At 42.3% G+C, this 17,158-nt stretch overlaps 1 protein-coding gene across 1 annotated transcript in view; it reads left to right on the top strand.

Annotated features, from left to right (window-relative positions):
* The window catches only part of NPC1L1 (NPC1 like intracellular cholesterol transporter 1), a 46,026-nt gene that overhangs the window by 5,375 nt on the left and 23,493 nt on the right, over positions 1-17,158 (top strand). The window contains exons 3-11 of the mRNA XM_040414574.1: positions 4,368-4,582; positions 6,789-6,889; positions 7,813-7,985; positions 8,840-8,968; positions 10,821-11,003; positions 11,740-11,854; positions 11,980-12,107; positions 12,222-12,359; positions 13,057-13,146. Of these exons, the coding sequence (XP_040270508.1) occupies positions 4,368-4,582; positions 6,789-6,889; positions 7,813-7,985; positions 8,840-8,968; positions 10,821-11,003; positions 11,740-11,854; positions 11,980-12,107; positions 12,222-12,359; positions 13,057-13,146 (1,272 nt within the window). The remainder of the gene's footprint in view (positions 1-4,367; positions 4,583-6,788; positions 6,890-7,812; positions 7,986-8,839; positions 8,969-10,820; positions 11,004-11,739; positions 11,855-11,979; positions 12,108-12,221; positions 12,360-13,056; positions 13,147-17,158) is intronic.

Raw genomic sequence — 17,158 nt, 5'->3', positions numbered from 1 at the left:
AATAGGTAAACTCTTGTCACTGAGGCCAACAAACATGGAGTTGCTAACAGATTTGGTATAGGTCAAAACCAGGCAGCAGAGCCTGGAGATCATGTGTTCTTCACCCTCAACTCCTGATGTTCTTCACGCTCAACTCCTGATGATATAGACTTTGCTGGAGAGAAATCTCGGAATGCTATGCACGTACAGTCAATGTTTTCAACGGCTGACATGAAGACAGATTGGGAAGAAAAACAAACAAACCAGCACCTCCATAATAAGTAAATTTGAGAACGCAGGTGCACACTACCTTGGCTGAAACACAATTGGATTAATAGAACTACAGGTAACAGCACTCTGCTAGTCAATTGCACAAAGATATAAGCAAACACTGAAAGAATAATAGCTGCTTGGTGGCCATACTTACTGCAAGTGCAGTTAGAAGCTCTTTGCGCATATAATTGATCAAACATATGTCGGGCCCATCTACCAGACGACAAGGTGGCTTCTAATCAGATGGGTCCTACTCTAAGGATACAGCTTGGTACTACTTTGCCCAGATTGTAGGCTGTAAGCCCAGGAGAGGCATGTTAGAGTAGGACCCATCTGATTAGAAGCCACCTTGTCGTCTGGTAGATGGGCCCGACATATGTTTGATCAATTATATGCGCAAAGAGCTTCTAACTGCACTTGCAGTAAGTATGGCCACCAAGCAGCTATTATTCTTTCAGTGTTTGCTTATATCTTTGTGCAATTGACTAGCAGAGTGCTGTTACCTGTAGTTCTATTACTCCAATTGTGTTTCAGCCAAGGTAGCGTGCACCTGCGTTCTCATATTCACTTATTATGGAGGTGCTGGTTCGTTTGTTTTTCTTCCCTATAGTCACTGCCACTGGGGGGTGGCGCCCCCTGGTGGTGAGATTGAACCGTGCACCACCGCCCATTTACCATGTGCTTTTAATTAGATAGCTTCTACAGCTGTATTCTACTTTGCCCATACTGCAGGCTCACAGCCTGGGAGAGGCATGTGTAGGATACAGCTTGGTACTACTTTGCCCAGATTGTAGGCTGTAAGCCCAGGAGAGGCATGTTAGAGTAGGACCCATCTGATTAGAAGCCACCTTGTCGTCTGGTAGATGGGCCCGAAATATGTTTGATCAATTATATGCGCAAAGAGCTTCTAACTGCACTTGCAGTAAGTATGGCCACCAAGCAGCTATTATTCTTTCAGTGTTTGCTTATATCTTTGTGCAATTGACTAGCAGAGTGCTGTTACCTGTAGTTCTATTAATCCAATGAAGACAGATTGGACATTCATATCTCCATACCAGACAAGAGGCACAGATGGAATATGACTGTATCCATTTTTGCATTGCGCAAACTGCGAATCCACAAAACACTAGCTGTGTGCATCCCACATATACCCCTTCTGTAGACCCTGCAATATATTACAAGTGCCTTTTCTTGTCTGCAAAATGGACAAGAACAGGACATGTTCTAGTTTTTTTGCAGGGCCGTGGAACGGACATACGGATGGGAAAGCACATGGTGTGCCATCTGCATCTTTTGCATTGAAATGAATGGGCCTGCATCTGATCTTCCAAAAATTTCAATTGGATACGGATTAAAAAAACAGTTGTGTGCACGAGGCCTTAGGCCTAGTTCACACGAACGTTTTTTTTGCGAGTGTACGGGCCGTTTTTTTTGTGTTCCGTATACGGTCCGTATACGGAACCATTCATTTCAATGGTTCCGCAAAAAAAACGGAATGTACTCCGTATGCATTCCGTTTCCGTATTTCCGTTTTTCCGTTCCGTTGAAAGATAGAGCTTGTCCTATATTTGGCCGTAAATCACGGGTCGTGCCTCCATTCAAGTCAATGGGTCCGCAAAAAAACCAGAACACATACGGAAATGCATCCGTATGTCTTCCGTTTCCGTTCCGTTTTTTCTGAACCATCTATTGAAAATGTTATGGCCAGCCCAATTTTTTCTATGTAATTACTGTATACTGTACATGGCATACGGAAAAACGGAACGGAAAAACGGAACAACGGATCCGTGAAAAATGGACCGCAAAAAAACAATAAAAGCCATACGGTCGTGTGAACTAGGCCTTAGTCTTACATAAGGTGGGGTCAGAACTGGAGGAAATCTTGGGTAACCAAGTATACAACCCAAGCAGGTAGGGTACAGATGCAAAATCAGGAGTAAAGATTCAGATAAACAGATTTGAGAACACCTTTGCAGAGGTCCGGGAAAAAAAAATCCCAGACAACCTTAAATAATGCTATTACTATTTGACACTGATCTTTAAAGCGGTCATTGGCTGCATGGAATAGGTAAGAAGCAGGGGCGTAACTACCATAGCGGCAGACCATGCGACTGCTATGGGGCCCAGGGCAAGAGGGGGCCCAGTCTTAGTTGGGATCATCTCCTCTTCTACTGGAGGTGAAAACTTGGTCAGGACTCTACCCTCTAAAGGAACAACTTTTAGCAAATGAGGCAGTGGGAAAAATGGCCCAAGGGTCATTGAAAGAGGTTTAGGTGGAAACCCTTCTGTCCTGTGTGGGGGGGCTGGGTTTGATCCTTGCTATGGGGCCCATACTTCTCTATGTACGCCTCTGGAAAGAAGTCAGCATCACATTAAATTTATTTGCTCCTCAGGCTGCATGCAGTACTTATACAGTAGTTATACGTAGACGCAAGATTCTCAGTCTTCTCAGTAGGGTTCAATACACAATGGTGTAATCTATGTGCTCCCAAGGCAGTTTGGCAGGGGTGATACACAGTATAGAGTGATTTGCTTGACTTTATTCCGGCATTGTCCATAATACTAAAGTTGTCACTTGTGTCATTCTCAAGATTTCTCAAAAACTCCAAAACCTTCAGCATGTCAAATATAAAACTGAAATGGTTTCCTGCTTTAAATCTTTAGAGTTGAGCTACAGTATGTCCCCTTCCGATAGTGACTATAGGTGAAAGGGCACTTGATAAAATGTGATTAATTTCAGGGGTTTCATGGCTGTTCATGCAAGTCACTTATCAATATTTCCCTATATGCTGGTCATACACCTGGTGGTCATGCTAGCCCACTGATAGGGACACAATCAGCTGATGGTCTCCTGACTCTTCCTAGGTTTTGGGGCAGAGTGTTGGATTCCAACATGACATCCAGACTGAAATCAGGGCCATCTGAATCAGGCCTAATAATGGATTTCTATGAATTGACTAAGTGCATGGAAAGTAAATGCATGTCTTGTATGAGAGTTCAGGTGTGTGTCCAGGGATGTGTGGCCAGAGCATTGTCAGAAGATGCCAACCCATCAACTGCTCCTGGCCAAATGATATGGCAGATGCCATCCAATAATCCTTTATCCAAACACATAGGATTTTAATTGTGTAAAACTAGAAAATGGAGTCATTGTATTATACATTAACATTTTTCATTATTTATGTTAGGTAAGAAGTGAATTCTTGTATATGAGTAATGACTGAAGTATTGACTGTTTTTAATATAGGGTTGGTGGGATGTAAAACCTGGCACCCACACAGATCAGCTGTATTGGGCAGCAGATGGCACTGGACACTATATAGTGGATGGAGACAGAAGGAAAAGGCTCTGTCCACTGTGTCATTTCTGATACTGGCATACTGCAGCTCAGATCCAATTCACTTGAATGGGACCCGAGCTACAGTACCCCGCCATGGCCACTACAAAATGGATAGAGTGCTTCTGGCGTCATCCACCATGTAAGGGGAGATTTATCAAAACCGATGCAAAGGAAAACTGACTTACCCATAGCACCCATATTTTTCAGAGCTACTTTGGAAAATTAAAGGATCACTCTGTTTGGTTGCTATGGGCGACTAAGCCAGTTTTCCTTTGCTTTGCACCAATTTTGATAAATCTTCCGCATAGTTTCTGGGGCTGGTGGCTGGCCAATACAGCTGATTGGTGGGGGTGCGATGTGTCGGACCTAAACGGATCTGATATTGATGACCTATCCTGATGTTAGGACATCAATATCTTAGTCCCAGAAAACCCCTTTAAATGTCATTAAATGGGTTTCACCCTATCAGGACATTGAAGGGTACCTTGCTCTGTACAACTCCACACTATTGGCTATAACAGAATGCTGCGGCAAAGAGCAGCCCCCACTCTGAGGGTCTCCTCACACATATTATGTGGCTGTTAGATGGTTGTCTATTCATTAGAAACATCTTGGAGCCCATGGCTTCTCTTGGCAGCAAGAACTGATTGTTAAGGGTTTTCAGCAGCCTGACCCAGCTGATCACTGGGGCACCTTAATTATAGATGGTAGACTTGGTATATCACAGGATCTACTTTTTGTAGCAGAGGCTCATGTCTAAACTTTCTCCCTCCAGGTGTGGTCCGAGAAGCATAACAAAACCATCACCTTGAAGGATGTTTGCTATGCCCCCCTGAATCCCAGAAATGCCTCAGGAACTGACTGTGCAGTAAATAGTTTGATGCAGTACTTCCAGAACAACAAAACGAGGTTCAACATGGAGGTGACACAGACATTATCTGGGGAGACAGGCACTGTTGGATGGAGGGACCATTTCCTCTATTGTGTCAAGTAAGTCTAAGGTAGCAATGCCAAAAATATGTGATATGTAAGGTTGAAGTGCGGCTCTGTTAGCATTATCAACCCAGTAAACCAGGCATACTGCCTGGTAGGGCTTGTCATGCTGATTAAAATGACAAATTTCTTTTGTCTTATGATAAACAGCTGCAGAGATATCTGTGTGTTTATTTTTATGCAAATGAGCAAGTTTGAGCACCAGGGTGCAGGGCTGAATCCTTGGAGCACTGTTTTGTAATGCCCGCTGTGCTCTGCACACTCCCCCCTCCCCTTGATTGACAGTGCTTGACATGCGGAGGGCAGAGCTGTGTCCTAGCATCTACATATCATATACACCACTTACTGTAGCTGGATTTCTATCATTAGAAAGCTAATCTACATATTACTGCTTTATTCACAAGTATTATATATGATTATAAAGACACCAGTAATATGTATTAGCTGTCTAAGCATAGAAAAAAACATGCATCGCTAGATGGTAATGCTATAGCTTAGTGATAAGTGGTTTCCCTTGCATGTAGAGATCCTAGGTTTGAATTTTGGGAGAGAATTTTAGATTTTTTTCCCTCTAATTTGACCCATAATAAAAGTCTAGACTCTAGGGGGTCATTTATTAAGACCGGCATAATACAAATATTGTGTCTATTAATAAAGCAGTAATAGGTTTAGGGTGTCTAATCATAAAAAAAAAAAAACACTATTCTCAATATAGTAAGGCCATTTATTAATATTCTGCTAAGGATCTCAACATGCAAAACTAATAACTAACCCCTAAGCGATAGCATTACCACACAGAGAACAGTCTTTTTCTATGTTTAGAAAGCTAATACGTATTACTGGTATCTTTACATTATAGATCGTGCTTGTGAATAAAGCAGTGATACGTAGATTAGCTTTCTAATCATAGAAATCCAGCTACAGTAAGTGGTGTATATGAGATGGTAGGACACAGCTCTGCCCTCAGCATGCTGATGTTTAGATTTGTCAATCAAGGGCAGGGGGGAGTGTGCAGAGCACAGCGGGTGTTACAAAGCAGTGCTCCAAGGATTCAGTCCCACCTCCTAGCGCCCAAAGTTGCTCATTTGCATATGAATAAAAACACAGATATCTCTGCAGCTGTTTATCATAAGACAAAAGAAATGTGTCATTTTAATCAGCATGACGAGCCCTACCAGGCAGTATGCCTGGTTTAATAGGGTTGATTATGCTGACAGAGTCTCTTTAAAGCCATAACAGATAATAATTAATAAATCATCATGCTTGGGACTATTCAAGTTCTTGATCAATCTGGATTACCAGAAATGTTGTAGCATTGGGGAAATTGCTTCTATTGTGGAAAATATTTTGTGTATGGAAGTAATAGGACAAGTACAGTACCCCGGACCTGGGGGTATCTGCAGTTTTTTTTTTTTTTATATATGTATTGTACAGTATTATGTTCTGCCATTTATTCCAGCAAGAAGAGGTATGGTTGGCAATGGTTGACAGGAACAGGGCTAACCACTCTGTTCTTCCCCTCTTGGTAGGAGTGGGCTGGTCCTACTTCCGTCCAGGAGGTGGAGTTCAAGTCCAGACAGACTGGAGGTAGAAGCACATGTCAGAGCTCCTACTCCAAGAGACCGTAAAAAAGAAGATAGACTGAATCAAGAACACTACCTCCAAAAGTCTAGACAGCAGAGTGGTCAGCAAAATCACAGCTTTAGAGACCCTGCTGCAGGTGAGGGACTATGGCCCAGACACCCATCATCTGGACCTTTTCCAGGCCAGTCAAACACCAAGCCTGTATCCCACTGTGGACACCTATATCCACAAGTGCATGCAAGCACCATTTAATTGCCACCTAACCAGCCACCATACGTTATCATCACTTTCTACCTACTGATGCTGAATGCACCACAAGTTATATTTTGCACTAAGTAAAAAGAGACTTTTATACTTACTTCTGGCCTGATTCTACTGCAGCAATCCCCAGGAAGCAATGGCCTGAGGGAGCACAACGTGACACAGCACCTCATCAGGGTCATTACCATTCCTATTCTCTGTACAGGTTCTTCTGGGGCTCGCTTCACAAGCTTTTCCAGTGCCCATCACAGGGATTACAGAATGTACCATCCTCAGATCGTGAAGTTTAGCATGATATAAATATACAAACTTTATGAAGAATTAATCAATTAATCAAAATGATCTTTTTCTGTTGCAGCTCACCATTGTCATTTAAGGACATTACAGACCTGGAACTGAGCTGCATGGCAGATTACGGTGCTCCAGTCTTCCCCTTCCTTGCCGTGGGAGGTTATGATGGTAATAGTCTCTTGTTTTATATAGTTATTTGGGTTCCATTAATATTAACTAGTTGAGGCAGAAATTTGGACAGTTACCAGTTGCAACCAACTTTTCAACCGCATACTAGGAAAATTAACAGTAAAAGTTGTTATATTGACTGCAATTCAACAGGGTTGTCTCATCTGGACAACCAGTTACCAGAGCTTCTGGAAATTATAAACTGAACAACATTCAGGACCCCCCGTTAATGAGCCAAAATAGAGAATCAGTACCTAGGCCCATCCTTGAATGGCTGACATGTCTTTCAGTAGAGGAAGGGTATGACCAGTTGCAGCTTCCTTTGACTGCTAGTGGCTTGGGATTTTGGCAATTTACTTTTCGGCGACTATGGAAAAACATCTAATATAGCCTTACATCCAGCAAGGATTTTTATCCAGCTTTTTAAGACTCTTGAAGGGGACTTCAGAGATGGAGGTGAAGAGACATTTTGCCATTCAGTAGTTTGGGAAGACCAGGTGATAACTTCTAGGTTGCTATCCCTGTATCTCTAAGGCCTCATGCACACGACCGTATCTGTTTTGCGACGTGCAAATTGCGGATCTAGTCCGTGTGCCATCTGCATCTTTTTTGCAGACCAGTTGACTTTAGTGGGTCTGTGGTCTGCACTTTGCAGACATATTAGTCTATCTTTTTGTGAAAAGGACATATGGAAGTGGAAAGCACACGGGTGATCCACGTACTTTCTGCCTCTGTATGTCCATTTCACAAAAAGATAGAACATGTCCTATACTTGGCTGCAAAATGCGGACCACGGGCCTATTGAAGTCACTGGGTCCGCAAAAAATGCGGATGCAACATGGACGGTGTCTGTATTTTATGGACCGCAAAATACATATGGTCGTGTGCATGTGGCCTAATAATCTTTTATCCTGTGTTCTCAGACAATCGGTTCTCGGAGTCAGAAGCTTTGATTTTGACCATCTCTCTGAACAATTTCCCTCGTTCTGATCCTAAGTTTGAATACGTTTTACTTTGGGAGCAGAAATTCCTGGAAGTTGTGCAGGAATATAAGAAAAATCCAAAAAGTAATTTTAGCTTTGCTTATAATTCAGAAGTAAGTGTACATTCCTCCATTGTACTCCTAACCTAAAGTTCCACTCATTAGCTTGTTCTTTCTTCTTTCCTACTAGATCTTCACCTGTTTAGATAATGCAGATTTAAAATCCACACCACAGGTCAACTCCACTACAGAGTCCCTGTGATTTTTTTTTTATGTAGCACATGCATGCGCTTAGGTAAAATCTCATCCACTGTGTGGCCTTACCTTTAAAGAAAACATAACAAATTATGGGGCACTTCTAAGGAAAATAATAGCAGCATATTTTAAATTTGTATCCAGCAATTCATGCCATATTAAAGGGGTTGTCCTACCAAAAAGAAAAAATAAGTAAAAATTTGTGAAAAATTAAAAAGCATCACTCACCTGGTGAAAGTCCTGCCATTCCAGTGCTTCAGCTACCATTCTTGCACACGTGATTGGTGAGACCAGTGAATGGTTTTAGTGGTCATCTGAATGGGAAAGGAACATCATCACTTCTGGCCATAGCGCTGGAACATGGGAACATATGAATGATGCTTTTTATTTTTTATCACCTCCACAGTCTACATATTTTTTTACTTTTGGTTGGAGAACCCTGTAATGATACTTTTCTGATATTCACTACCATCTATGGGCTCCACAGTCCTCACCGTTGCCCCTTGCTAAGGCCAGTGATATAAGGAGTGGGGGAAGGGAAGTGACAACTGCTCTTGGGCTATTTCTGTCTTATAAAAGTTGTTGTCGCTGATAACCTGAACTTTTTGACAAACAACTAGGGTTGACTAAGTAGGAGAATCTTTACATATGGCTGGAATTTTCTCCATTGTGTCACTGCAATTTCTAATTTACAATTTTTTTCTTGTCAACAGAGATCTTTAGAGGATGAAATTAATCGGACCACAACAGAAGACATTCCCATCTTTGCCATCAGTTACCTGGTGATCTTCATATACATTGCCCTTGCTCTGGGGGAGTACAGCAGCTGCCGGAGAGTGCTGGTGAGATGCTTCATTTTATGATCCCATCCATATCCATTATCTTTGTGGTCAGGTCTTTTCAATTTTGGCAGAATCTACTCACAGGCTAATGTCTTAATGGGCTTTGCAGATCCTCACCTGGAGTATGATGTCAAGGGAATGCTAAAAAAAATGTACAAATCAGAATTTTCTTGTACTATTTTATTGCACATGCAAGCCAAAGGCTGTGCAATTGCACAGAGCCCCTAATGGCACAGTGACACAGCACCACCATAAAGAGTGGACATCTTCCTACTGTAGGAGCTCTATGACAATCACCTTGCCCTTGCTAAATCACTGTTGGACTGCAAAAGGGGCCAAATCTGCCTAGCTCTACTCCTGGACTAAGCCAATGTGTCCGCCTGTCCCTCATGTCCCCATAGCTAAATGCTATTTGAGCCAAGCATGCTTTTTCCGAGGTATAGGCTATTTATCTGTTAGCCAAAGATGCTAACTACAATGATAGCACTGGATTGGCCTTTCATGAGCCTGTTGGTACAGCTGCCCTCCACTAGGTTCTTGTTCAGCAAGTATGAACCTGGCCATCAATGGAACAACAGCTCTCCCCTCTGACCTTACCATACCCATGCAGATTTGGCTTGGCCAAGCATGCATCTTATTTAATAAGAAGAGAGACACTTCTGGCATCAAAAGGGTTTGCAATCCAATACTCGTTTTAGTCTGCATGACCACATTGCTGACTACTTCACTGATATCATGGCCAGCTTATCAGACACTAACCTAACATTTCACAGATACTCAACTTAAGCTGGCAAAGTGCAGCCAGCTTTCTTCTGCCACTGCTTGTAGCAAAGAGATAGGCATTGCATATACGGTATCTAAATGAAGTGAAATTGAAGAAAAGACCTCATGGACCAGGCTTGGTTTCTTCAAGATTGTGGGGGCCCTACTGCAGAAACATATTTTCAGCTGTCATCATAGGGGAACTGCTGTGTACGTCCTCAATGCCAAGGTCTCTCAAAACCCAAAGTACCTCCCTCTATAACAAATGGGGAACCAAATAACCCTTCTAGGCCCAGGAAGCAAACAAGCCTGAAGAAGAGCAGTCAGCTCATACAAAAATTACAAAAATATCAATTTACCCTTAACCAACAAGTACTTATGTGTTTAAAGTAACACTAAAAACAAGAAAAATAAAAAAAAACATCCCAAACCTCCCCCCTCCATCTTTTTTTTGCTTCAATCTTATTTTGTCTCATATAACAAATAAAACTGAGAAATATATAAAGCTCTCTCTGTGTCCTTGTAGTTCAGCCATGCCGCCCCCCCTCCTTCTTCTTATCACAATCCTGTGAGTGGCTGTATAATGGACAGGAGCAAGAGCCACCCCCCCCCCCTCCTTAACCCCCACTCCTTTGCTAATTCACCTCCACTCAGCCGGCTTCCTTCTGAAGATGGAAGATATCATCAGAAAATGAACCCCTGTGCAGTGTCAGACTGGGGTTCCTTGGGCCCATCAGAGGAAATCATTCTCTGGGTCCAACCCCTATATCATCAATAATTTCTAATGGGTTTTGAATCAAAGAAATAGACCCAAGGGGAAAATGATTATCCCCAAGGGCAGTTCCATTGAATTAGAGCCTGTGTCCACCAGAGGATCCTCTGGTACTCTGGTGGCCAGTCCAACTCTGCCCCAGTGTTCTCTGCTGGATTTAGACTATTTGTGCCATAATCATTCAAAAATGCTGCAGACTGACAAACAGTAAAGGCAACTATATTCTTTGTTTATTTTTTTTATTAATTTCTAGGTTTAGCGTTCCTTTCAGTTTCACAGTTTATGACTCCATTGTACACTAATGTTATATTTCTTCAGGTGGACTCTAAAGTGACCCTTGGTTTGGGTGGAGTTCTGGTTGTCCTGGGAGCTGTTTTGGCATCAATGGGTTTCTTTTGCTACATTGGGTTACAATCCTCACTCATCATTGTGGAGGTTGTGCCTTTCTTGGTTCTAGCCGTGGGTGCAGACAACATCTTTATATTTGTCCTGGAGCTTCAGGTATAATCATTTATTTAAAAACCTTATTGAATGCTATAGTGTACTATTCATAAATGAGCTTATGACATAGAAAAGGTCAGGAACATACTATGTGGTCATAATGAAGCCCATGAGAAGATGACCTCTTACTTTTTTCCTCGATCCAGCAGGTCCTGTGAACCCACCATAATTACACATAACATGTCTGTAGAAGAAAGTTTGTAAAATTCTTACCATCTCGAAGTTGCATGGATCAACCGCTCAGGAGCTTGGTCAGGTGACACTCCTCTTCTGAAAATCCTGCTTCTGCTGATGTCACATCCTTTACTAGGTTTTTAGCCTGAGCTATGGATGGGACGTTACTTCCAATGTAGATCAGGCCAGAACCTTTCCTCTCCCTGGCACATGTGCACACTTTATCTACGCATGCGCCAGGGAGAGGAATAGTTCTGTCTCTGTCTACAACGGAAGTGATGTCCTATCTGTAGCCCAGGCCGAAGACCTGATAAAGGACGATGAAGCAGGATTTTCAGAAGAAGGGCATCATGTGATGAGGTTCACGCAACTTTGGAAAAGTAAGTATATTACAAACTTTCTTCTACAGGCAAGTTATGCGTAATTAATGTAGGCGGTGGACTTTGGTTTACCACATATAATATCCCCAAGATAATTACTTATTTTAGAAGTTGGTGATGATCCGCCATATTAAGCACAGTAATTTGGTATATAATATATAATATGTGTGTTCTTATTTCAGAGAGATCAAAGGCGGGAGGGCGAACGAAGAGAGGAGCAGATTGGAAGAGTCCTTGGTGGTGTGGCCCCCAGCATGCTACTTTGCAGTCTGTCGGAGTCGCTTTGCTTTTTTCTGGGTAATACATTCAATGGCACAATCTTATTGACATGTCTACTATGAAGCAGGTAGCCATACAGGCATGCTTTCTCATATTTATATGGTGTGCACCACGTCACAGCTTGGTCTATCTTGTTGGTACAGGTGCCCTTACACAAATGCCTGCTGTTCGGACCTTTGCCCTGAATGCAGCCCTTGCCATCCTGTTGGATTTTATCCTGCAGATCACCATGTTTGTGGCCCTTGTGTCTTTGGATGCTAAGCGTCAAGAGGTAACATGAGGAACCTGGGGCAATAGTGGCTATGTCAGAGTGGGACGGTTGTTATGTTTTCCCTATATATCACGTTATACTATGCTTTACTACCTGATTGTGCTCTTCCACTAGCAAAATAGATTTGATGTCTGCTGCTGTGTGAAAACCAAGATTGAAAAACCCAAGAAAAAAACAAAGGGCCTGCTGGTCTCCTTCATGAAGAAAGTCTATTGTCCCATTATTCTGAATCCGTTTAGTCGAGTGATAGTGGTGAGTAACGCTGTATAATCCATTGCACATACATTATCTCCATACACTACTACACAAAACTCAAATTCCATATACTATGTAACCCTGTACATGTACAAGGAAAAAGTGGAAGGCCCATCACACTGATTGGGAGCTAGAATCTGGATGGTAAGGGCAACTTTCCCACATTTTATTATTTATATTTTTTTGTATTAATTTTTCTCCTTATATTCATCTGTACACATCCTATTGAGTGAATTGGTTCTTCACAAATCAAATTTGTTGTGTAGTTCCCAAAAGCTTCTAATTTCTGGAAATCTGAAACTTTTGTGGTTCAACCCTCAGAAATCTCCTATAATGGCAACCACCATTTTAAAGATCAGAAGACATGTTTTTAATTGAAAAACAAAATCACACAGTGCAGTGTGATATCAAACAGGGTGTTTGTTACCTACCTACCATCCGTGTACCCATAGCCATAGATGTCATTTTAACATTACAAATGCTGTCTTGGCATTAAAGAGCTTAAAAGGGGTTGGATACAGTCCTAGGAGACCTCCGAGTGTCATATAGGACTTTGTAGAGCGATTGGGGAACATCAAATTTATTCGGACAGAATCAAATCTGCCGACAGAATAAGACCTGAAATTAATTGTGGGAAATGTTCTCATCTCTACATCCTATCTTTGCTGACTGCTATGTCCTCCTCTCTTCACAGATGATTGTCTTCATCTTCCTCTTCTGCAGTGGGATATATTTCATGATGTATTCTCGTGTTGGCCTCAGCCAGGAGCTGTCTGTACCACTGGTAAATAAATTGTCTCTGCACACAAGATTCCAGACCAAAGGGATGCTGAACACTGCATAGGAAAAATGGTTGACACTTTTTGCTTTGGGGGTCACCTACTTCTAATATTAAATGTAAATAGAAAGCCAGTTTGTATACAGATTTAGGGAGATAATCATGTCTTGGCCAGAGTTGACCATGGTTACAAATTGTGTCTCTTGTCCTGGAGGACCTGTCCAGTCTTTTAGACAGACAGCACATTGATTTGAGTGGACACTGTGTAATGCTTAATTTCTCCTGTGGAAGGCTCTGAAGGGAAATTGAACACTCCCTGCCACATTTCCCTACAGCTTACTGGTGTGAGTCTCCAGCAGGGAACACTTTGGGATTTGCTTACTATTAGAGTCCATTCACACGTCCGTAGTGTATTGCGGATCTGCAATACACCCGGCCGGCACCCCCATAGAACTGCCTATTCTTGTCCGCAATTGCGGGCAAGAATAGAACATGTTCTATCTTTTTCGGGAGCCGCGGACCGGAAAATCGGGGCCGCTCTCCGGAAATGCGGATGCGGACAGCACACTGTGTGCTGTCCGCATCTCTTCCGGGCCCCATAGAGAATGAATGGGTCAGGATTCGTTCCGCATAGTTGCGGAACGGATCCGGACCCATTCTACAGACGTGTGAATGGACCCTTAAGGGAATCTTCTAAGAAGTTGGGCGGAGAGCCCCATTACATAGAGTTTAGAAAAAGGTAAATGCCCTTACTAAATAGAGGTGGAGCTTAAGCTTTATTAAAGGGGTTGTCTCACTTCAGTAAATAGCATTTATTATGTAGAAGAAGTTAGAAGTGGTTCCTCAAGTTACAAAATTAATTAGTTCCAGGACGACCATTGTATGTTGAATCCATTGTAACTTGAGTTTCCAAAGCCTCAAAATGTCATCCAAGATAAGAGAAAATGAAGATTTTAGAAAAATAAGCAGATAACTAAGACAGATAAAAAAAAGTCCTTACATATAACTAGCTAACTAGCAACTAATCCAGCTATTTTACCAGAGAAGTGGCCTTGATTGGTTGGATCTGAGTCTGAGACATTGTATGTTGAGTCTATCTGTAAAGAATAAATCAAGGCAACTGGACTTACTGTAGATTTTTTGAAAACGTTTTACTCGTTCTTCCAACTAGCTTTTTCAATTCTGAGTGACTGTACAAGAATTCTCTGGGAATAAATATGTAACTGAATCAACATCTGGTAATTATACCCAGCATGGGGTCAGAGGTCATTATACCCAGCATGGGGTCAAAGGTGTTGATTACATTATCCTAATTGGAATCAGTAGGTGATAATGACCTCCCAGAAAAAGGTGTCAAGACAGCATTGTATGTGGCAGACAATAGATGTCTAACCACCCCGCCTCTATTCAAGCTTGGCTTCTCCATTTTTACGTCCCATATGTAGCTGGGGTGTCTGAGAAACTCAAAAGGATTTTTAATAAACATCACATCCCTGTCTGCTTTAAACCCAGCAACACACTGAGGCAACAACTGGTTCACCCAAAAGACCCAACGCCTAAACACAAGATGGACAACATTGTGTACGCAGCCCAGTGTAATGAGGAATGCTCAGAACTGTATATCGGCGAAACAAAACAACAACTACATCAGCGTATGGCTCAGCATAGAAGAGCCAAAACCTCTGGTCAAGATTCAGCCGTGTACTTACATCTAAAAGAAACAGGTCACACCTTTGAAGACAGTCAAGTACGTGTTTTGGATAAGGAGGCCGATTGGTACAAACGAGGTGTGAAGGAGGCCATCTACGTAAAAATGGAGAAGCCAAGCTTGAATAGAGGCGGGGGGTTCGACATCAATTGTCTGCCACATACAATGCTGTATTGAGAAAGCTCGTTGGAAGAACGAGTGAAACGTTTTCAAGAAATCTACAGTAAGTCCAGTTGCCTTGATTTATTCTTTACAGATATACCATGACCTGGATAAATGAGAACCTTCACAGATATGTTGAGTCTAGTTTTAACTTATGATGGGTCAGAAAAGACCATTATATGTTGAAAATATTGTATCCTAAAGGGATCACTGCACAAGCCATTTACTAATGTATTATTATTATCCATATTGCTTCCTTTGCTGGCTTTTTCCATCACATTATGCATTGCTTGTTTCCATCGTTACGACCACCCTGCAATCCAGCAGCAGCAGTGGTGGTCGTGCTTGCTTACTATAGGAAAAAGCACTAGCCTATGTGCAGTCCCACAGTCCCGTCCACCAGAGAGGCTGGTGCTTTTTTCTATAGTGTACAAGCATGACCACCGCTGCTGGATTGCAGGGTGGTCATAACCATGGAAACAAGCAGTGTATAATGTAATGGAAAAATGAATCCAGCCAGCAAAGGAGGCAATATGGAGAATCACAATACATTAGTAAGTGGCTTGTACTCACTTCCTCTACATAATAAATGCCACTTACTGAAGTGAGACACCTTTAAGATATATTTTTTTTTTTTTACAATTTTAGCTGCAGTATCTCTGTAGGCAGGGCTAGGTTGATAGGGTGGCAATGTTTAGGGGTGTAATTTGTAAATTAGAAAATTAAACTTTGCCTTTAAATTTCTTTGCACAACCATTTAGAAGCTTTGTCTGTGTGGGTGATAATGGTACAGGTGCCAGGGCACAATGAGCGTTTCCATTTAGTGCATGGGTATTTTTGGGGGGCAGTCTGCTTTTATGTTCTTCTTCTAATACGCTTTTTGCTTTGTCAGGGCGGTATTTATTACACAATGCTATTATTTTTTGTGTGTGTAAGCTTTTATTACAATGGTCTAAGTCCAGCTATAATCCGCTTTCCTGCTGTAGTGTAACCTGAAGGTACGAAGTGCAGTGCATCATACAAGTAGAGACGTCTGATCTATGCGATATCAGGGGCGTTAGACAAAACACAATGTATGGCCAAGAGCCGCTGAGGGATAGGGCTAATTAGGGTGCCTTCCCTCGCTGAGTATTTTGCGGCAGAAAATTCTGCAACTAAAAATCAGTTCCATTCACCTGAATGGGGCTTTCAGAAATCCATGTGCTTGCTGCCCCATTCAAATGAATGGAACTGATTTTCAGTCGCAGAATTTTCAGCCACAAAATTTGCCGCGTGTGAAGGCATCCTTAAAGGGGTTGTCGAGCTCCTTCAAAGTTCTTACCTAAAGCTGAGAATGGTATAAAACGATAAATGGAGTAAGACTCGGTATACATGAAGTTGGAGTCTACCATCGCGCGTATACGCTCAAGTTGTCCACGTCAGAGGGCTTGAGATGGATGCCATGGAGTGTCATTTGTCACCCATAGGATCCCATTGTAAAATGAAAGTACATTATACTGCACGGTATGCTTCTTTTCTGCTCTGCTTTCCTAAAACGGCATGCCGACGCATACTGTCCGGATGGAGGCTGAAAGGACTCTTGGGCCTCTCCGAGCGATGATGTTTCAACACAGACATGTGACTGTTGCATTAAATCACTGGCTGCAGTGGGCTTCACTATCGTCACTGCTTGCAGCCAGTGATTGGCTGCAATGGTCACATGAACGTGTCGAAAAATCACTGGAGGCCAAAATACACTGACCACTGAGGGACCTGGAAAAAGGCAAGCGAGGGGCAGGGAATCAAGTTTATTGAGCACCATATTACAAGTTAGGCAGACAACCCCATTAAAGGGTTTGTCCTACAAAAAAATTTCAAACCTGGATTTGAATACTTTTGTAATTAAAAATTTAGCATAGCCACTGAGTTATTCAATAAAATGTATCTGTATAGCACCACCTGCTGTTTGTGTTTTTTCTTTGACCTGCTCACTGAGAAGGCCACACATGCTCAGTTTCATCCTTCAACTGCCTCCTGAGCTGTGATAGGGAGAGCATGTACACGCCTCCTGAGCTGTGATAGGGTGAGCTGAGACACGCCCCCTGAGCTGTGATAGGGAGAGCATGGACACGCCTCCTGAGCTAAGGCAGAAAAGACCCCCCCCCGAGC

Source organism: Bufo bufo, chromosome 1 (assembly GCF_905171765.1).
Source record: "Bufo bufo chromosome 1, aBufBuf1.1, whole genome shotgun sequence".
NCBI classification, from domain to species: Eukaryota; Metazoa; Chordata; class Amphibia; order Anura; family Bufonidae; genus Bufo; species Bufo bufo.
Note: the sequence above shows the minus strand (reverse complement) of the source record. Positions and strands in the feature narration are given on the sequence as shown.